This window comes from Eptatretus burgeri, chromosome 9 (genome assembly GCF_056783735.1).
Source record: "Eptatretus burgeri isolate ZD-2024b chromosome 9, Ebu_testis_v1, whole genome shotgun sequence".
Lineage (NCBI taxonomy): Eukaryota > Metazoa > Chordata > Myxini > Myxiniformes > Myxinidae > Eptatretus > Eptatretus burgeri.
In genome coordinates, this window is record NC_140969.1 from 35612048 (window position 1) to 35633520 (window position 21473).

Consider the following 21473-nt stretch of genomic DNA (forward strand, 5'->3'; position numbering starts at 1 on the left):
ACCTCCGGGGCGTGGCTTACTTATGGTTATGGTTGTTGTTGGTATAAAAACGCAACTCCTTTATGGTTGGCTTGTAAATTCTAAAATGTAGGAATAGGTCACAGGGAGCAATCACATACTGGGGGTAAATTATCCTTAATCCCTTTCTAATTAACACCGCACCATCCACAGTGTGGTGACACATAACATTTAAGCTCACAGTTTCCCGACCTAATTTACATCGAGATGTCTCCTACATGTCCACGGACCAAACAACTCTATTCATTCCTAACTTTCCTGTTAAATTCCTCCATCTACCCCCACAACCATAACAATGTTAAATGATCCCCACCCCCATTCCTCATGGGTGTCGGGAAGTGTTTTAGGCCCCCACAAAAATCCATTGTATGCCGTTCTAGTTTTACCATTCTGTTGGTTCTCATGTAAAATTGTTCACCAGAGTGAGGCTGTATTGCGTTAAAATTGAGTTTGAATCTCTGCAGTGTTCTTTTGATGTGCTTGTCTAAACTTGCCGAATGTGCCCTTCAAAAGCATTCAGGAACACATTGGTGTTTATGACCCAGACTAAGCTGGAACTATGCACATACAGCAAGATGTATCTCTACTTAGTGGGGCAACTTAGCTAAATATAGCATAACAATTGTGCATTTTGTGAGAAAAGCACCAAATTTGGCACACTAGTAGCCAATCATATTATGAACAGATTTGGATATTGGGCCATCTCAAATTCAGCCGCTGATGGCTGTGGCAGCCATTTTTCACTGCCATCAAAAATTTTGAGATAGCCAAATATCCAAATCTGTTCATAATATGATAGGCTACTAGTGTGCCAAATTTGGTGCTTTCCTCACAAAATGCACAATTGTTATTCGAAGTTGCCCCACTAAATATACTGCTTTATGGGTTGCACAGATTTTTTTTTTTATATAAAGTTACACTGTTACAATTTTGAAGATCAACTTAGCACAGTCATTATTAAATGGTAATCAACATTGGTTTAAGTAAATATAGAAGATCCAGAATGTTTGATGTGAAAATTCTGATCAGTGTTTTTTTGAATTTAGCTAAGGCTGGTGGCTTGCTGCTTAAGCTGGTGGACATCCAATACAATAGTGGATACAGTTGTGTCATTTAATAAGTACAAGACTCACTTTTGGTCAATGGGTTCAAGTAGGTCAAGTGCAGGTTGTACTTCCTTGGCAGGATCTTTTGTCTCGACAGTGGTACTTGCAATGGCTACATATTTTCCCTGTGCAGCCACATTGTGTGCAAACGATATCATGCACACATAAATGTCTGCATTGCGGGATGTCAAGGTGAAGAGTAGAGGAAGAGAAAGTTAATAAAAATTACATCGACAGTGTAGTGGAGACACAAACACATGAGGTACACAAGGACATCAATCAAGACGAAACCCCCTCCTCCCCCAGTGCAAGAAGAAACCTCCACTGTATGCTTGCCCATTAACTCTAGTAAAACAGTACATGCATAAAAATAAGCACCTCACCAGAATTGCGGTTGACCTGGTTCTGTGGAATGATGATCTGGCAAGAATTAGCATTTTCCGTGTTTATGATGGGGTGACTCAAGATGCAGATGACACGCACCACCTGGCCAAGCTTGCGGACATGATCAGGAGCGTAGCTTGGTTCACAGATCACCTGTTTGCACCGTGCCACCTACAGGGTGGGTGGGGAGGTAGTGCAGCTTGAACTGCTGGTTGGGGTATATGTTAGAACTTGTCAGTTGATATCATGCCGTTATTTACTGAATAGTCCATTACAGGATCGGATTTCCATCTGCAGCCTCAGTGATCTCACTCCATAATACCTACCCCTATCGCCCCCTTTGGGTCGTAACATCATATCACACTCAATAACACCCTCCCCACCATCACCCCTCCCCCCAGCTCGTAACATAGCTGCTTTCCCAATAAACCCAAATAGTCTTGAACTTTGTGACAGGTTTGAGGTAATGAAGTATATACATAATATGAACTTGCTTTAATTCTAGAATGTGAAAATGTTTAATGATGTCATGTTTTGTCTCTATCAATCAACGCTGGACATGCTGCAACTCTAGATAATGGTTGCTGGTCCTAAATCTCAAACAATAGGCCAGGACCATCTCACAAGGCATTGATATCTTTGGCATTCGACAGTCTGGAATTCTGCTCTGCTTCTCAAGCTCTCTACCTGTGGCTTACAAGGGTACCTTCACACCTGGATTTCTGACTTCCTCCACTCATGCAGTCAACATGTTTCCATTAATGGAACTCTCTCCTCCCCTCTGCTAGTGGAGGCTGGAGTTCCCCAAGGCAGTGTGTTGGGTCCAGCATTGTTCCACATCTGTCTAAATGACTCTCCGATGCTCTGGAAAACCCTCCCTTCCTTTTTGCACATTTCTCCATATTGTGTTGTAAGTTCCTTGGCCCATTGATAGGCAGATAGCAGCTGTGTCACTTTCTGATCTGGAATTGATTAAATGTTGGCCTGATAAATGGAACATATCCTTCACTCCTGAAAGATCTCTTGCCTTGAAGCTCAAGAATGATCATCAAACCAACCCACATATCTATCTTCATGGTCAGGCGATAGAAGAGGTTAAATCACTTGAACCTCTAGAATTCACTGTCATCCATGACCTCTCCTGGGCTGAGCATATAGCAAAGCTGACCTCTTAAGCCAGCTATAGATTAGGCATCCTCCATTGTTCCAAGTCTTTCCTCGAAAAATCAGAACTGTTCAGTCTATAAAGCATTTATCCAAGCACTCCTCTCCTTGAATGGTCGATGCCTAGCATCACATCTGTCTTCTGGATTCTGTGGAATCTAAAATTCTCAATATTACTGGAATCTCCTGTGATGAGGCTGAAGCACAAAGGCCTGTTACTCCCACATTGCAGACAGGATGATGGCCTCTGTTTTTTACCCATTTTCTGGTCTGATTTCCTCTACCCTCTCAGCTCTCTGACCATCCCTAGCCTCTCCAGGATGGATACATTCTGCTCATCACCCCCTCCTGATAAAGAAATTCCCCAAATCTAGCCTCACCATACATCTAAATGTTTTTGTTCCTCGCTTCTCCCATCTGTGGAACCACTAACCAGGGGCTGTGCAATCTCACTCTTCTCTCCAAGGATTCAAGGAGGGATAAACTCTCATCCTTACCCACAATATTTATGATCCCCATTGACACTCTCCATCCCCAACACAGTTACTTGCAGTTTGCAGCATTTCCTCCACTCCTCTCCTCTTTTCCTGTTTGTTCATTCTCTTGCTTATTGTGCCCAAGAATTTCCCCACTATCAGTTCCCACCTTCACCTTCATCACCAGGCTCTTCTATGAACCTTGATCTTGTAAGGAAAATGAAATTAGCCTTTTGTGACTTTCCATCAGTCACAAAAGGCTATCAAATGGAAAGCCAAAATTTTAAGGGAAGATTAAAGGTTAATTTCAACAAGTGCAAACTTGGCCTCCTCAAAACACAAAACTCAAAGAATATAGATTCAAACCAAGAGAGGTCCAAGTAAATTACAATTGGGACTTGTTTAACATGAACAGTCAAGCTGTACTCCTCTCCCCATTTCCCTCCCCCCTTTTAAATGTCATCCAAGCAACATTCTTTGTAATTATATCTTTGTTTATCTTTTTTTTAATTTTGTATACATAGTTAAAGCTCGTGAAAAAATTACAACACAGAACGGATCAGGATACAACATAACAAAAGGAACAGCAGGAGAAGAGGAAATGCAAACAGCAGGACCAAGGGACACAATAAACTGAGACGGCCAAACAAGAGAGATGCAGGTAATGATGAGGGATAGGGGAGAATGCAAGGGGTGCACAAGGTCGAGTCAGGTATGGGAGCATGCATCGGAGCAGCGTGTTGCTGTGTCTACTTTCCGCCGGTACTCCAGGGGCCTCAGTCTGGCCATCCCCCAAGCAGATGTCTGACCCATCCCCCAAGCAGATGTCTGACCCATCCCCATCTCCTTGAGATTCCCATCAACCTGCTGCAACCATGAGGCATGTGGCCGGCCCATTTGCCTCCTTCACTCATGAGGCTCCCTCGCTGAGAGAATATGGTGAGCATGATCAGTGTCAGGAAAACGAGTCACATGTCCATACAGCCACAGCTGGTGCTCACGGACTATACAGTTAACAAATCTCATCTGAATCTCTCAGCAGCCACTCATTGGATACAAATTCTGACCAGTGATAGCCAAGGTTTCTGTGAAGATACCTGGTACTGAAGGAGTGAAGTCTCCATCTCAAATCCTTCGTCAGAGTCAAAATCTCACATCTGTAGAGCAAGACTGGAAGGACCAAAGACTCAACTACACGGAGTTTCATCCTCCTGCATAGGTACCGATAGCACCACACCCCATGATTCAGTGAATCCATGACTCTCAGGCCCAACCCAGACGTCTATCGACTTTTTGATCACAACATGCAGAGACATGAATATCACTGCCATGGTCAGTGAATCTCACCGTGACCCCAACATCCTCACCATAAACAAGTACAGGCAAGATAGCAGCATCCAATATGTCATTGAAAACCTGGATCTTGGTTTTGACCCAACAAACCCATAATCCCAGTGGCTCCAACTCCTCATTCAGTGCCTCAAGGGCCACCAGAAGGATATCCATTGTCTCCACAAAGATAACTATCATCTGTGAAATCACGGTCAGAGGTTTGAGTTTCCCAAACGATGCACCACAGCTTGATCTCTCTGACATCTCCAGAATCCAGTCCATACAAGCGCTGAAAAGTGTGGGGGGCAGTACACACCCCTGACAAACTTCAGTAACAACTAGAAATAAGTCAGAGATGGAACCACCACATCTCACAGCACTCTCAGTACCAAAGTATAATTCAGAAATCAGATTGATCAGTTTTGGTGGCACCCCACAAAAACAGAGGATCCTCCAGAGGGCATCCCGATTCACTGAATCGAATGCTTTGCGGAGATCAACATAGTCTGCGAGCAGCCCCTGCTGAAACCCTTGCCTGCATCGGGTGAGGACCCAAAGAGCGAGGGTACGGTTAATTGTTGACCTCTTTGGTGTGAAGCCTGACTGTTCTGGGCACAGGTGCTCAAGCAGATAGTGGTGAACCCTATCAAGAATTATCCGAGAAAAGTCTTTGCCCGGCGCTGAGAGCAGCCTCACCCCTCGACAGCTGGTGCAGCCCTGGCGACCATTCTTCCCTTTGCAGAGAGGGACAGCAAGACCCCTCTTCCAGTCAGTTGAGATGATGCCTGTGTTCCAGACAGAACACAGAACTGCATGCGATGACATTAGTACAGCATTTCCACCAGCCTTGGGAAGTTCAGCATGGATGCCACAGAACCCAGGAACTTCACCCCTTTTCAACTGGTTCACCACCTGGCTTTCCGAATTGAAAATGTAAATAAATTTAGATGTGCTTGCGGGGTGTGCTTACACATTGTGTAAGCATATGAACTGTGCTTCCCCATTGTCTAGGGTCGCTAACGTTCATTTTTTTTTTCATTTATTTATATTTTCATTTCTGGATGTTGTCTGACGATGCTGTGAATTTTTTTCCGGTGTACCGGCTTAGATTTCCATCGCAACGCAAAATTTCAGCTTTCTACTTCACCCGGAAGGTACCGATCTTTAATATCAGTTAGTCAGTGAGTTGTAAGAAAGATAGATGTGTGTATATGTATATATATATATATATATATATATATATATATATATATATATATATATATATATATATATATATATATATATATATATATGTAATCAAATAGTCTTCAGAAAGCCTTTTTCATGTCACATTAGTGTTCTGATGGTGCAGAAAACATGAATAATGGTGTATTGAAGGATTGCTAACAATGTTGAAGGAACTCCAATTTCCATCATAATTAAATTAATACACTCCAAAGACGTGTATATTTTGTTATGCAGTTGAAAGTAAACGTTTGCAGTCACGTACGATTTACGAACGTTGCATTATTAAAGCCCGTGTCTGTACATCCAGTGAGACATTTGGCAGAAATCTATGAAAATAGTGAGGAACATAATTGATGTATTCAATTTTAAAATAATCGGTTATTTCCCTCTATCCTGAAGGTGGAATAAGGTTATGTTTTTACCCCTTTCTGTCTGTTTGTTTTTCTGTGAGCAGGATATCTCAAAAAGTTTTGGATGGATTTGGACGAAAGTTGGTGGACAGGTTGGGTGCGTGACAGGGACGAAATGATTAGATTTTGGGGAAGATATGGTTCCACTCGAACTTCAAATTTTTTTTGGAAGTATTCTTCACCCTTGAGAGATCGGAACAAACACGATATTTCAAAACGTTGTGAATGAGTTATGCCAAAACTTCGTGGATTATTTGGGTAGATGACAAGAACAAGCTGATTAGATGTTGGTTCAGGTCCAAATCCAGATCCGGCCAATCAGGTTTTTACAAAATGTAAACTGTTCAGCTTGGCATATGCTGTTCTAATTCAATTCAAATTGATGGGGGTTGAGTATTAAGTATTATAAGTGATCGGTGGTGAAATTACAAATCCTTCAATGATTTCTTTTTCTTTTTTTGAAACACATTGTGCAAAAGAAGAGGGCATCTGGCTGCTCACAATTCATGTTGCCAAGGGAGAGTAGTAAATAGCAGATGAACATTTTCCACAGTGTAAAACTACAGTGAATGTCATGAGAAATGGCCAATCAAGGCAGCACACACAAGCTTGAATGATAAAGTGGATGAGTTGCAAATGCTAAGAAGCATGTGAGAGTGGCATTAGTCCCATTGTCCAAAAGGAGTCATCAGCCTTAAGTTATTCACCTCTCCCTCTGACTTCACCCCAACCACACGCCCGTTCTCCATCACGATTTCATCCACTGGTTTGTTGAGCATGTATGTTCCACCAAAGATTGCACTCAGCCTGTAAATCGAGAACCCACACATTAATGTGATGAAACTTAGAACAGCCATTTTGTCACTAATGATGGTAGCAGGCCCGTACATGCACACACTGACTACAGAAGGAATGTTAATTACTCTGTGCACGAAGCACAAAGTGGGGTTAAACAATTGGTTTACTCTGTCTCACAGATGTCAGTCTATAATCGAGGAACTACTTGATTTCACTTTAATTATATATTTTGAATTCTGTAGAACAAGAATCAGAACATCACTCAAAACATGAACCTGCACTTTAGCCGTACTTTAGCACTCAATTTGGAAAATTGTATGGAATCTCGTCCTGATCGTGCATGTGCATAGAGTGGTAATGGTAATTATTTTAGTCTGCCTGTCTGGCAGTCGAATAAAATTGAACATCATTCCAAACAGGAAACTTATTCTTCATAAGGATGTCATGAAGGACACAAACAACAGGCATGAATAACTAATTTAACGTGTTATATAAAGTGGTGTAAAAGAGCATGTCGCGGGTTGAGAGACATAATGTTGAAACTGCATTTCTGGTGAAACCGAATAAAATGGCTCTCATGTCTTTCAACACCATATTTATCTTTCATTAGCGATTTGCAGGAAATGGGAAATTTTCAGTTACAACATTATGTCTCTCAACCCGCGAAATATGGTGTTGAAAGACATGAGAGCCATTTTATTCAACCCCGCCAAAAATGCAGTTACAACATTATGTCTCTCAACCCGTGATTGTATTAATGGTGGTAAACTTCCGATTTAATATTGTTGTTTTTTCTGCAGCCTTGAAAACTTCTCTCTTGTTTCAATTGAATGACACAGTATATACATATACATACTGTAGAACACAAATTACCATGTTTGTATTTCCAAAAACCCTCAGTTTAGTAGTGTCATGGGGAATCTAGATGCAGGATGAAGCCATTCGGCCCATCGTGCCAACCTCACATCAACACCAGACAAATTTATACAAAAAAAAACAAAATGCAAAATGTTTTTTGTTTTCTTTATGGTTGGGGGGGGGGGAGTGGGCAAAGGGAGTTCTTGGGTGAGAAACGCACATCAACCACACACCACATAACCTGGTGTTGGTTAGGGTGGCGGCTTGGGATCCTCGGGTTCTGAGTTCAAGCCCCGTCGGCCGCTGAATTAATACACCAGGGGGTTGACTCAGCCTGTCATCCTTCCAAGGTCGGCGAAATGAGTACCAGTTCCAGTGTGTGTACTGGTAGAGGGGCACTGCATCAGCGACACAGTCGCGCTTCAAGAAATGATAGCTACCCTGGCAGCTGAGCTGCCATACGACCACCACCACCAACCACACACCACCACTTGACAAAACCACCACAGACAACACTCCATACACATGCATACACACAATCACCTCTCGATGCTCAAGCTACCTTAAAGCCCTGCCAGCATCCGTATACCGCTCTATCTCCAATATTTTTGGGTACCTATTTAATTCCAATTTTAACTTATTTACTGTTTCTGCTGCAACTAACATTCCAGGAAGACCATTCCAAGCATTAACAACTCTCTGAGTGAAAGTCCCCTGCCTTACTACCGCCTACCGTCTTAACTCTTCTCCTCTTTACTCTCAGGCTATGGCCCCCAGTCCTATCACTGTCTACTCTGCTGAATAATCCTTTGCACTTATTTTATCTATACCTTTCATTCTCTTAAACATCTCCATCATATCTCCTCATAACTGCCTCCTTTCTCGTGAATAAATCCCTGTCTCCTTCAGCCGTTCCTCATAGCCGAGTCAAGCTAGGCCTGGATTCAATCGAGTAGCCCTGCATTGAACCTTCTCTATGGCAGCTATGTTCTTCCGAAGTGGTGGTGACCAAAACTGGTCATATTTATAATTTTAAATTATATATATATATATATATATATATATATATATATATATATATATATATATATATATATATATATATATATATATATATATATTGTTACGAATTTGGGAATTCGATTGCACACAACATACAGGTTCCTTCAGTCAGCTATGTCGATAAGTGGTTGTTCCCGAAATAGCTCACCTTTCATTGTCCAAATGTTCAGAAATCGATGAGATGCGCTGCGGATCAATTTAATAGTTTGGGAACGAACAATGGAGACATCCCTCCCCCTCTTATGCGAAGAGGAAGAAGAACCATGCCGTCCCGTGACTCTGATGTCAACAACTCCCTCCCACCCGTGGTTGAGCGGGGTATATGGATCACGAGGGCATGAGTCACGCCGGGCGTGGGGGAGGGGGGCGGAGAAGGATAAGGACGAGATCCTTTCTTTGTTTTGAATGAGGAGTAAGCTTTTTGCTTCGGCAGAGAGTAGTCGCTCAGCAGACCTTCGGGTCCTGTTTGGCTTGGGTTAGGGTTGAGGCCTTCGGAAGGTTTTTGCTTCTGCAGAGGAGTTGTTCAGCAGAGCTTCGGGTCCTGCTTGACTCTGGTTAGGGTCGGAGGCTGCTTAAAGCTTTTTGCTTCAAGCTGCCTTGTTTGGAAGAAAGTTAAGCCGGTTGCTCGGCTCGAGCTGCGAGTGGTGGCTTCTTCTTTTTGGTTCATGGAGCTCCTTGTTCTCCATTTTGGTTCCCGGCTTGGTGCGACTCATCGACCTCTTCTTGGAGGTGGATCCTCAGGGAAGCGACGCATCGACGGGAAGGATCGGCGCCTCATCTCACCAGCACATGTTGAGAAGTGTGGGAGCTCGGGAAGGATCGCAGCTCACGGCGATTGGATCCAGCTCGCTCTCGCTGCAGCCCTGGTCCGAACAACTTGAAGACCACATGAGGTGGAGAGGTTCGAGATAGGTTCTGGGTTTCAGCTCACCTGTTCTCCGAGCTGGAGCCCATTATTAAAGGCCTCTGCCACCATTTCTTGGGTGTGTGTGTGTGTGTGTGTGTGTGTGTGTGTGTGTGTGTGTGTGTGTGTGTGTGTGTGTGTGTGTGTGTGTGTGTGTGTTTGCGTGTGTCCGTGGGCCCGTCTAATAATGAGGAAATTGTTAAGTGCTTTGTGTGCTGTAAATGTTTGCATTGCATTTCGTATAGACGGTCGTAGTTCTTTTGTCGTGCTTTTGTTGCTGTATAATTGCATATGTGTTTTGCCTTGTTTAATTGCATACGTGCTTTATTATAATAAATGTCCTTGTGTGAATGTAAACCTGTTCGTTGTGTCCTCTTCCCTTAATTGAGCTGCCATCTTGCACTAAGAATATAGTTGGTTTTTAGATAGCCGGTAAAGTGATCGGGTCCAATGTGACTGCGCGATAAGGCTCCGTTGAGATATAAATGGCAATTTGATCCTGAACGTCTGGAAATCTACAACACTGGTGTCGAGGAGTGGGGTGAAAACTCTCCCGCCTTCACACCAAGCCAAATTAACAGGAATCGGATCAAGGGTGTGTGGAGCGACCCTCGATTCCCATTAAATTTCGAGCTTTTAAAAATTATTCCGATACAAAAGATGGCAGTTCAAGGCGAACGGGAGCAGGGGGTTTTAGATTTAGAAATAGTAGAATCCATGGTCCAGGACGAGATCCCCGTGCAGGACATCCCCAATATGCAGGTTGAACATCCCCCACAAACAAACCCAGAGTCCGAAATGGGCGCAGCGGCGGAGGCCGCGGTGTATGACACCCCCCTCCCCTCCTCTGTCAAAACCCCTCCCGCTCCCCAGCGAAACTGTGACCGATAATGGCGGATTGGTCCGGCTCGAGCCATCGGCCATCGCACAAATGGTGGAGATGATCACACAAGCGATGAGTGGAAATGCGTGCAGGATGGAAAACAAGATAAATGGCATGAATATCAACATGGATAGAAATATGCAAACACTGTGGGAGGAGATGCAGCGCATGGGGCGAGGCCTGCAGGCGGGCATAATGGCGATTGCGTGCGACGAGATACGGGCAGTGGAGCACAAAATGGCGGAGCCACGTGCTGGAGCGAACGAGCTGAGGGAGAGTGTGGATTGTGTCGGCCCCGCGGTGGAGGACAAAGTAATGCGGGAGACGTGTTGGGCGAGAGTCGTGACGGAGAAAGTGACGGTGACACAGAGAGAAAAATTAAATGGGGTGACGGAGACGTGTACAAGACGCGTAGAGACGAGGGAGATAATAAAAGAAGTAAAAGAAATAACAGAGACGCAGGAGATGGAAACGGTAGAGGAGAGACGACACGATAGAGATGAAACTAAAGACGAACACACACACATGGAAGTAGTGGGGGACAATGAAGGGGAGCTCGGGGAATGTGTCGTGACCCGGTGCAAGCAGTCGGATAGCCTCCTTCAGGAATGGAGGGAGACGCTATGCTCCCTTGAAGTGGATCTCGACCAGGTGGGTCCGGTCGAGCTTTGCGAGGTGGAGGGGGCGAGTGCTGTTGACGGGTGCATGTGGAGCTTGGGGGGTATGGAGACCCCTGGAGCGCTTGAGGTAGCGCAAATCCCCAGCGTGGTCGTCCCGGTGTGTGTGGTTATGAGTGTGGCGAAATGCGTGCTGGAAAGCACGCATTGTGTGAGTGAAACCCCGTGTGTAAGTGTTATGGCGTGTGTAAGCGATTCCCCGTGTGTGGATGAAACACCGTGGGTGAGTGAAACCCCCCGTGTAAGTGGAAGGCCGTGTGTGAGAGAAACTGCATGTGTGAGGTCGCTGTACGTGAGGGAGATGGCGGTTGGCATGCGCGAACATGCAACCGCATGTCCCGGTGGGAATGTCATGTCGAGGTGTGTGAGCGTCGTGGCACATGGGAATTTGTGCGCGAGAGTGCGACAGAGACGGGACCAGACGGTGGACAAAGGCCGAGTAGCGGCCGTAGCTGTTTTGGGGTCCGTGCCGGGTTTGCACGGCATCGCGCGTGGGGTCCGTGCTGTGCTACGCACGAGGCCGGCACGTGTGCGGCTACTCGAGTGAAATCTGGTCCGGAAACGCTGCGGTGGATTCGAGCCAACCCCGCAGACGGACAGAAGGTAGGCTGGATTATGGATTTGGACCGGATGGGTTCTCCACGCGAGCGAGTTTGTAAAGCTCCGAAGAGCAGAGCACGTGTTCGCGTGGGGAACCCCTCGAAACGCGAGGCTTGCTTTTAATGCGCAGGGTGACGTCGTGGCTGCAGGGTTGGAATCCGGCAGGAGGGAAATCCCTGCCGGATGGTGCCATCCGATAAGGGACGAGGTGTGAGAAACGAGAACAGCTGCCATCACGTCATGGGGAAAGAGCGCAGGTTGCGAGTTGCCGCGCTGGTGTGCGCATGAAAAAAAAAGCAAGCCTCGCTTTGGGTGAACAGGATTCCCTGGGCAAGGGGTGGAAGACCCCCCTGTCTGGGGGCACAGGAACTACTAGTTAGGGGGATGGGCTAGCGATAGTTAGACCGGCTTCATGGGGCAGGGACAAGGCCTCATGGAGCCCGTGGAATGGATTAGTTAGAGGGGTTTTAGTTCAGATTTAGGAAATGAGAATTTTGGGATTTTCGGAGACACAGACAGACGGGAAATGTGTAGTGGAGACATAGCTTAGCTACGTAGAGTAAGTGGAATGTGCATTGATGTAAGGGATGACGAGGGAGCACGAGTTAGTCAGGGGATTTAATTAGGAAGGATTGCAGTATAGAGTGTTGGTGTGAGTTGTGAAATGAAAAGTGTGTGAGGAATGAGTGTGGGACAGCGGGCCCAAGTGTGTGAGTGGAGCGAATGTGGTATGCATGGTGCGATGACTGATTGGGGGGAGGAGTGATTCCCACCCAAGAGACCTCTGGGTCAGTTTAATGTTCAGTTAGTGGGTCGTTATATTTACTATAAGGAAGTCGTTTTGATGTTGGTGTCGAGAGAAGGCACGAAACCCGTTTGGAGGGGTATTGGAGTTCATGGACCGGCTGGGAGCGTGGCTGTGGAAAGGTGAGTTTTGTTTAGTGGGCACCCCAGGCACCGGACTAGTCGGCCAGAGTAGGCCAAGGGCCCAAGTGGGGCCGGGATAGTGTCGTGGGCACGGGCGACCCGTCGGAAATGTGACCCGTAGCGCTAGAATGCCACGGGGGCAGTGTAGTGGGCACGTGCGACCCTGGGAAAGGGACCCGGGGCATCAACACGCCACATGGGCATTGGAGAGGGGCAATGCCAGAGAGGGTAACCCCCCGCGTTTATAGGGAGCAGCTAGCCTCGGAGGCAGCCTGCGGGCCTGGGGGTGCCATGGTTAGTGTTCGGCAGAGGGGGAGTTCCTGCCAGTTGAGCCACGCTGCCCAGCCAGGAAATTGTGCAAGGGCACGAATGAAAATTTGAGGGCAAGGCCCAAATTTATAATGGACACCAACACAGGCGACGGGAATCATGGTTTTTAGAACCGATAGTTTAAAAGTGTGAGGCGTTTTTGAAAGCCCTGGGGTAGTTTCAGATGTAATAAATGTTTGGGTAGTTCGGAGATGTACCCCTTCGCACCATCCGTCCCTTCGCTCGTTGTAGGCCGCTGGACTCACCTGGGTAGATTGCTGAACTCTGAGGAGGCCATTCTGAGGCTTCATTGGGCCTCAAGACAGGACACTAGTTTCTCCCTATTCCCCTCTGAAAAGGATTTTAGGGGTTGGGAGTAGGCTCGGTGGACATGATAGGCTAGCCGGACAATGACGATAAAGGGGGTTAGGGAGACAATTATAAAAGGGAAATAAAAATAAAGAGGGGCTAAATTTTGTTGTGTTTTGTGGCAAAATAAGGGAGTGGGTATGGACAGAGACAGGCAAAGGCGATAGAGTGGGGGGAGACAGTAGCCTCGGTCCGAGCCCGCCTTCAAAGCGGCCGGCACCACCGCACTCCCTCCAGACATGATGGAACCACACCAGAGGCCGGCCAGCTTCACCTGCCGGCCTGTTGTGCTGCAGCCGCCTGTTCTGCATGGGCTTACCTTGCCATGCCGAGTTGCCTGCCTCTGCTATGACCCCATGCCTGCTAGCCCTTGTTTGTGTTTGCCCATGTGTCCATCCATCACCATGTGTGCCAGGACCATACAGTTTTGCAAGGACTGCCCTGCAGGCAGCCCGTGCATCCATCATGTTCATTTGTGTTTTGCTACCATCTCCATCCATTCCCCTGCATCAATGAACTTTGAAATGAAATTTACCTTCTCCCTTTTCACAGATCACAAGTCCTGGGCCATGGTTAAGTAATGGATAAGTTGAGTGAAAATTGTAAATACGTGGAACCTCACCTGCATGTTTGTTTTAGCGCCGGCAATTTTAGTTAAGTTGTCCGAATGAGTCTGAGAGTTTGTTTAGGTAGTTACGCAGCGCATTAGGTTATTTATTTTTGGGACACGTATAAAGAAATGTCGCACTCAGGGATCCGAAGGTAGAACGTACTGGGGGAAAACTTACACATGCTGGTCACACGAAAATTTGACGACTCGGGACGAGTCTGTAAAAAGGGGAGGGGGTAGTGTTACGAATTTGGGAATTCAATTGCACACAACATACAGGTTCCTTTAGTCAGCTATGTCGATAAGTGCTTGTTCCCTCGATAGCTCACCTTTCATTGTTTAAATGTTCAGAAATCGATTAGATGCGCTGCGGATAGATTTAATAGTTAGGGAACGAACAATGGAGACATCTCTCCCCCTCTTCTGCGAAGAGGAAGAAGAACCATGCCGTCCCGTGACTCATGATGTCAACAACTCCCTCCCACCCGTGGTTGAGCGGGGGGATGGACCACGACGGCACGAGTCACGCCAGGTGTGGGGGAGGGGGGCGGAGAAGGATAAGGACGAGATCCTTTCTTTGTTTTTAATGAGGAGTAAGCTTTTTGCTCCGGCAGAGAGTAGTCTCTCAGCAGACCTTCGGGTCCTGTTTGGCTTGGGTTAGGGTTGAGGCCTTCGGAAGCTTTTTGCTTCTGCAGAGGAGTTGTTCAGCAGAGCTTCGGGTCCTGCTTGACTCTGGTTAGGGTCAGAGGCTGCGTAAAGCTTTTTTCTTCAAGCTGCCTTGTTTGGAAGAAAGTTAAGCCGGTTGCTCGGCTCGAGTTGCGAGTGGTGGCTTCTTCTTCTTTGTTCGTGGAGCTCTTTGTTCTCCATTTTGGTTCCCGGCTTGGTGCGACTCATCGACCTCTTCTTGGAGGTGGATCCTCAGGGAAGCGACGCATCGACGGGAAGGACTGGCGCCTCGTCTCACCAGCACGTGTTTTAGAAGTGCGGGAGGATTCGCGGGAGCTCGGGAACGATCGCAGCTCACGGCGATTGGATCTAGCTCGCTCTCGCTGGAGCCCGTTATTAGAGGCCTCTGCCACCATTTCTTGGGTGTGTGTGTGTGTGTGTGTGTGTGTGTGTGTGTGTGTGTGTGTGTGTGTGTGTGTGTGTGTGTGTGTGTGTGTGTGTGTGTGTGTGTACGTGTATCCGTGGGCCCATCTAATAAGTAGGAATTTGTAAAGTGCTTTGTGTGCTGTAAATGTTTGCATTGCATTTCGTATAGATGGTCGTAGTTCTTTTGTCGTGCTTTTGTTGCTGTATAATTGCACACGTGCTTTATTATAATAAATGTCCTTGTGTGAATGTAAACCTGTTAGTTGCGTCCTCTTCCCTTAATTGAGCTGCTATCTTGCACTCGGAATATAGTTGGTTTTTAGATAGCCGGTAAAGTGATCGGGTCCAACTGGACTGCGCGATAATACCCCGCTCGGTTATCCCAAAAGGAAGTGAGCTGCTTAAGCGGCTCATTTCCAAGCGGTCCCGTTGAGGTACAATCTCTCGGTAACTTCGCCGCACGAATAATTAGGTAAATCGAAGATTTGGCGATCGGACCCTGTAGCGTGGGTGGAGTGCGGACAAGGTGGTGGTGTGGTTAAAAACACACCCGTGGCTGGTTTTCGGCATTGATCTGGAAAGCCGTGACTGGATTGTCCGTTCGGTGGGCGAAGCGACCACTATTGGTTAGACGCGGTCGGTCGCACGCCGGCGGGCGGAAATCTACAACAATATCTATATATATATATATATATATATGTATATGTATATGTATATGTATGTATATGTATATGTATATGTATGTATATGTATATATATATGTATATGTATATGTATATATATATATGTATATGTATATGTATATATATATATATATATATATATATATATATATATGTATATGTATGTATATATATATGTATATATATATATATATATGTATATATGTATTTAAAAGGTTCCTCATCTGGTCCCTAATTAATGTCTCCAACACCTTCCCCACCACTGAAGTCAAACTAACAGGTCTATAGTTTCCCAATTATTCTCTCGATCCTTTCATAAATAATGGTGTTACATTTACACCTCCAATCCTCCGGTACCTGTCCTGACTCCAGTGAGCTATTGAAAATATCCATTAACATCTCGCTTTCCTGCTCAGCCCCTTCCCTCGATACTCTCAGGTGCATATTATCTGGACCGGGAGCCTTATATACTCTTAGATTACCTCGCTGTTCCTTTACTTCCTCCACTACAACCTGGATCTTCTGTAAAAGCCCTTCCTCACCTCCTCGATAAATACTCTCGGTTATTGGCAATTCTCCTGACTGTTCTTGTGTAAAAGCTGAAGAAAAATACCTGTTTAATAAGCCTGCCATCTCACTTTTATCACTAACCACTCTCCCGGTACGATTCTTCAATGGGCACACACTGGTCCTAACCTGTTCTTTTCCCCTGATATACTTAAAGAAAGCCTTGCTATTATGTTTGATATTCTTAGCCACGTCCTTCTCGTACTGTCTTTTGGCTTGCCGAGTTATTTTCTTAACTTGCGTCTGTTTACTCTGATAGTGATATAAATCTAACTCCAGTCCTGTTATTTTGGACCTAATAAATGCCTTCTGCTTCTCCTTAATTGCATTCCTTATCTCACTTCTCAACCACCCTGGCTGCTTCCTGCTTCTAATTTTACACCTCATTGGAATTGTACTTACTCTGCACTCTACACATTTGCTCCTTGAAGGTTTCCCTTTGCTCTGATGCTGATTGTACTGTTGTTGGAGTCTCCCAATCTACATCACCCAATTCTCTCCTCGTACCCTCAAAGTTTGCCTTCCTGAAATCCAATAGTCTTACCCTACTATCCTGAACTCTAACCCTTAACAGAATCTTTGCACACACACAATGTTATGGTCACTTGCTCCTAAATGCTCCCCGACCTCCACCTCCTCCACCATCTTGGGATCGTTACATAAAAGGAGGTCTAACACTGCACTCCCCCTCGTGGGCTTATCTACAAACTTGGTTAAAAAGCAATCCTGGACTAAAACCAGGAAATCCTCATCTCCTCTGCCCTTTCCCTGTTCATCTACCCAATCTATCCCTGCCAAGTTAAAATCCCTCATCATCAATACTCTTCCCTTCCCACATACCCTTTTGAATTCTTCATGTACTCCTCCTTCCTCCTCTTCCTTCACACCCAGAGCTTTATAAAAGCATCCTACCAGTATCTTACTGTTTTTTACAATCTCTAATCTCTACCCACACAGAATCCTCAACATTTATTCCTTCCTTAATGTCACCCCTTTGTCTTTATGCAATGCTGTCCTTTACCCAGATTGCAACTCCTCCTCCTATTTTCTCCTTCCTATCACACCGATACACCTTGTAGCCTTCTAATCCTGTCCTCCAGTTACTCTCCTCCTTAAACCATGTCTCATTCACTGCAACTCTATCGTACTCCTCTCTATCTACTTTGGCTTCAAGCTCTTCCATCTTATTATTTAAACTTCTGGCATTGGAATGAAATATGTTTAACTTTTCCCTTCATGAAATTCTATGTTCCTGCCTGGCCTTACTCATCACAATTACATCATCTGTTCCTTCCTTAATAGCTTCCCCACCCTCCACTGACCTGAAAACCTGAATTCCTTTCTCAATTCCCACTGCAATCCTTGCTGCTCCCTTTCTATTTTACATATGGCCATCATTCTGGAAACACTCCCTTTGTCCCCTAAATGATTCCCACTGCTTCTTAAATGTAAAATTTCCTCCCTCCACCATTTTTCCAGACATTGTTTGACATCTATTGCTCTGCTCATAATTTCTATATTGTTTCCTAATCTTGGGAGAATCCCAGAAAACATGACCTCACAACCCTTTGCTTTCAGCTGCTTACTCAAAATCCTGTATCTATTTTTCAAAACCTCTAAGTAAACTTTCCCGACATCATTTGCTCCTCAGTGTACCGCAATCAACTTCTTCCCACCTTGACCAGATACCACGTTATTTGCCCTTCCTTTAATGCCCCTAACTTCTGGGCAAAACGTTATGCCATCTCGGTCAATTTGCCACACACACTGAGGCTTACGCATGCTCTCCACACTGAGTAACATCGAGATGCAGATAAAAATTTTGGCTTAGTCGGAAATATAGATCGTGCTCGGAAACAAAAATCAAAAGTTCAAAAGACACTCCCCACGTCCTTTTTCTCAAGACTGTGTGGTGTAAGGTGTTGGATGAACCCTCGTTCTCGTTGGTGACTGGGAAGGGGGTGACGTGAGTGTGTAGCAAGCAGTGTAACGTGCCGTTGAGGAACCTCCAATAAGAGCAGATAACTTGCAAGCTCACATTCTCGGTGGGAATTTGGAATTTGTTCAGATTGCTGAGGATAGCTCGCCCACTCTTCATGAAGGATACCGTGGGGTTTCTTGACATTCAGCCAATAATGCTAACAGAAGGGACACCCAGTTTAATGTTCATCCGGGGGATGGATGGAACAAATGGTTGTGAAAAGGTCTCACCACTGTCACATCAAATTAAACATTCTATGGGAAGACTTTTCCACCACGAATAGCAAATAAACACACAAATACCTTGCAAATCCTTGTGGAAGCTCTCCAAGCCCATAGAGTGGGTAGAGATAAGGACTCTTGCCATATCGAGACAAAGACTCGCTGTACAACTTGATGCGGTTGATAGTTTCCTGGCATGGTTGATCCAGGTACCTGAAAGGCAGGCAATGATAAACATTTAGTTTGAGAACACATCCCATGTCGAACCAATTTCAATTGAACCATCACCGGTTGGAAGATCCAGTGTTTGCAGAAGTCCCTGCAATGAATGGTATGCACACACTGATATGCCCTGTCTGTCAAACATGCTACACATGTATGACCATATGTCAAACATGTATGACCATAACTCCAAAACACCTGTCAAAGATGTTATGCTATGCCCTGCCTGTCAAACACCAGGGTGACAGTTTATAGCTGTGTTGAGATGCAAACTCAGGCTTAGCAGCTCAGAAGCGAGTGTGCATACTGCTAGATTATGCTACCAATCCATAAACTATTCATGACAAAATATAAAACTGGTACAACTCTATCGAGGAAAGTCAAAAGTGTTGTTTCACTTCAGGCTATGTTCAGTATCACCATCTCCTATTAAAAATAGCATGTATCAATATGCACATTGTCCATAACTTTTCTCATTGTCTCAAGTTTGTTTGTTTTTTGTATACAAGGTCAAGGCTCGTGGAAGAACGAGAACACTGAACAGATCAGGATGCAACATGACAAAAGCAAGAGTAGAGAGGGAGGAGGGGACACCAAACAGCAGGGTTGAAGTACAAAATAGAGGGAGACGTGGACAAACAATGGGTGAGGGGAGGAATGAGGGGTAGGGGATGATGCATGGGGTGGGCAAGATTGATAAAGAAGCAAACACTCAAGAAGAAAAAACTGGAAATTTGGAAGGAAGCTAGCTTGGGGTGGGTTAAGGCCCTGTCACACCTTGACGATTTAGCCAGCGTATGCCGACATGAAAAATTTGTCTAAAACGCTGGCACACGTCGAATACATATGGGTAAGTTTTGTATACGTTAAGAGCACGCTGGCATACGTCGTAGTACGCCGAGCTGTAAGACAAATTTTTCATGCTTGAAATTTTTTGACGTATGCCAGCGTATGACTCACACGTTCCGCATACGCTGGCCATAAGTTGTAGGCATGTTACGCGATCGTGAACAATGTCGACACGTTACTTGTAACTTACTCATAAGTTGAAACACGTCGAGGTAATGTTTAGCATACCCGAAACTTATTTCTCACCTATGAGTAACGTGTTGTAGGTATGTTATGCGATTGTTGACACACGTCGACACACATTACTTGCAAGTTACTCATAAGTCGAAACACGTCGAGGTAATGGTTAGCGTCAGTGTTCCAGACTCCCTGTTTTTTTGTTTTTTGTTTTTTTTTCTTCGGTATGACTGTGATGTTGACACTTCGATTTCTAGTGCGGTTATAATATAATATAATTAATAGGCTGCCGCTCAACGATTTAAATCATAACTGCACTAGAAATCGAAGTGTCAACATCACCGTCATACCGAAGAAAACAAAACAAAAAAACAAAACAGGGAGTCTGGAACACTGACGCTAACCATTACCTCGACGTGTTTCGACTTATGAGTAACTTGCAAGTAACGTGTGTCGACGTGTGTCAACGATCGCGTAACGTGCCTACAACTTATGGCCAGCACATGCTCATGTGTCATACGCTGGCATACGTCGAAAAATTTTCAACATGCTGAAAATTTGTCGACTTACTCGGCGTACTACGACGTATGCCAGCATGCTTCAGTGTGCTCTCAACATATACAAAACTTACCCAGAACGTATTCGACGTGTGCCAGCGTATTCGGCAAATTTTTCATACGTCGGCATACGCTGGCTAAAACGTCAACGTGTGACAGAGGCTTGACACTTCAACGTCTAGTGCGGTTATGATTTGAATCGTTGAGCCGCAGCCTATTAATAGACTACGCCACGTGAACGTCGGCGCTACGCTGCCGCGCGCTATGCCTAAGTTAGACTATCGTTGGGCATAGGTTGTGAACGCTGACAACACGCTCAGCATTTGTTGAAATAAGTTATCTAAATGTTATCGAAACGTTCTGTGTACGTTACTAATACGTTATGCATACGTCCAACTCGTTATGAATACGTCCAAAACTGGAAAAAAAAACATCAATAGTTCAGCGTACGCCAGCGTTTTACATACATTTTGATACCTTGCCATACGCTGGCTAAAACGTCAAGGTGTGACAGGGCCTTTAACAGGGGTGGAAGAGATCATGGCGTTGGATGGGGGATGATCTGAGATGGTGGTGAACAGCTGTCTTGAAGATTTAGAGCGAATAATGAGATTGAAGAGAATGTGGAAGTTGGTTCTGCAGGTTGGAAAAAAGAGGAATGAATGGGTGGAGGTGAGCAATGATTCTGGATTTTTGGAGTTGCACACCAGAAGAGGGTTGCTATTGGACCATGTGTTCCTTCGAAAAATCTAGGGGGGGGGGGTGGGAAAGACAAAGCACTGAAAGAACAGAAGGTGCAAGACCAGAAAGGAGGTGGTAGAAGACAGAGACACCACCAACCTGTCTGCGATTGGAAAATGATCGGCCCATAAACTTGGCTTCATCACAGGACATTCCAATAATCTTTCATGCCTTGGTTTCCATGGTGTTATGCTGAGCAAGGTATGAGGCAGAGGCGGTGCCAGTTCAGAGGCAGCAGACTCCAAGAGCAGTCTTCCCTCAAGCTG

At 45.3% G+C, this 21473-nt stretch overlaps 1 protein-coding gene across 2 annotated transcripts in view; it reads right to left on the reverse strand.

Annotated features, from left to right (window-relative positions):
• GDI2 (GDP dissociation inhibitor 2) overlaps positions 1–21473 on the reverse strand; it is a 63624-nt gene that overhangs the window by 8443 nt on the left and 33708 nt on the right. For both annotated transcript variants that reach the window (XM_085894728.1, XM_085894729.1), the window contains exons 6-9: positions 18743–18874; positions 6828–6927; positions 1508–1679; positions 1152–1296 (exon numbers count right to left, since the gene is read on the reverse strand). In XM_085894728.1, coding sequence (XP_085750854.1) covers positions 1152–1296; positions 1508–1679; positions 6828–6927; positions 18743–18874 — 549 coding nt within the window. The remainder of the gene's footprint in view (positions 1–1151; positions 1297–1507; positions 1680–6827; positions 6928–18742; positions 18875–21473) is intronic.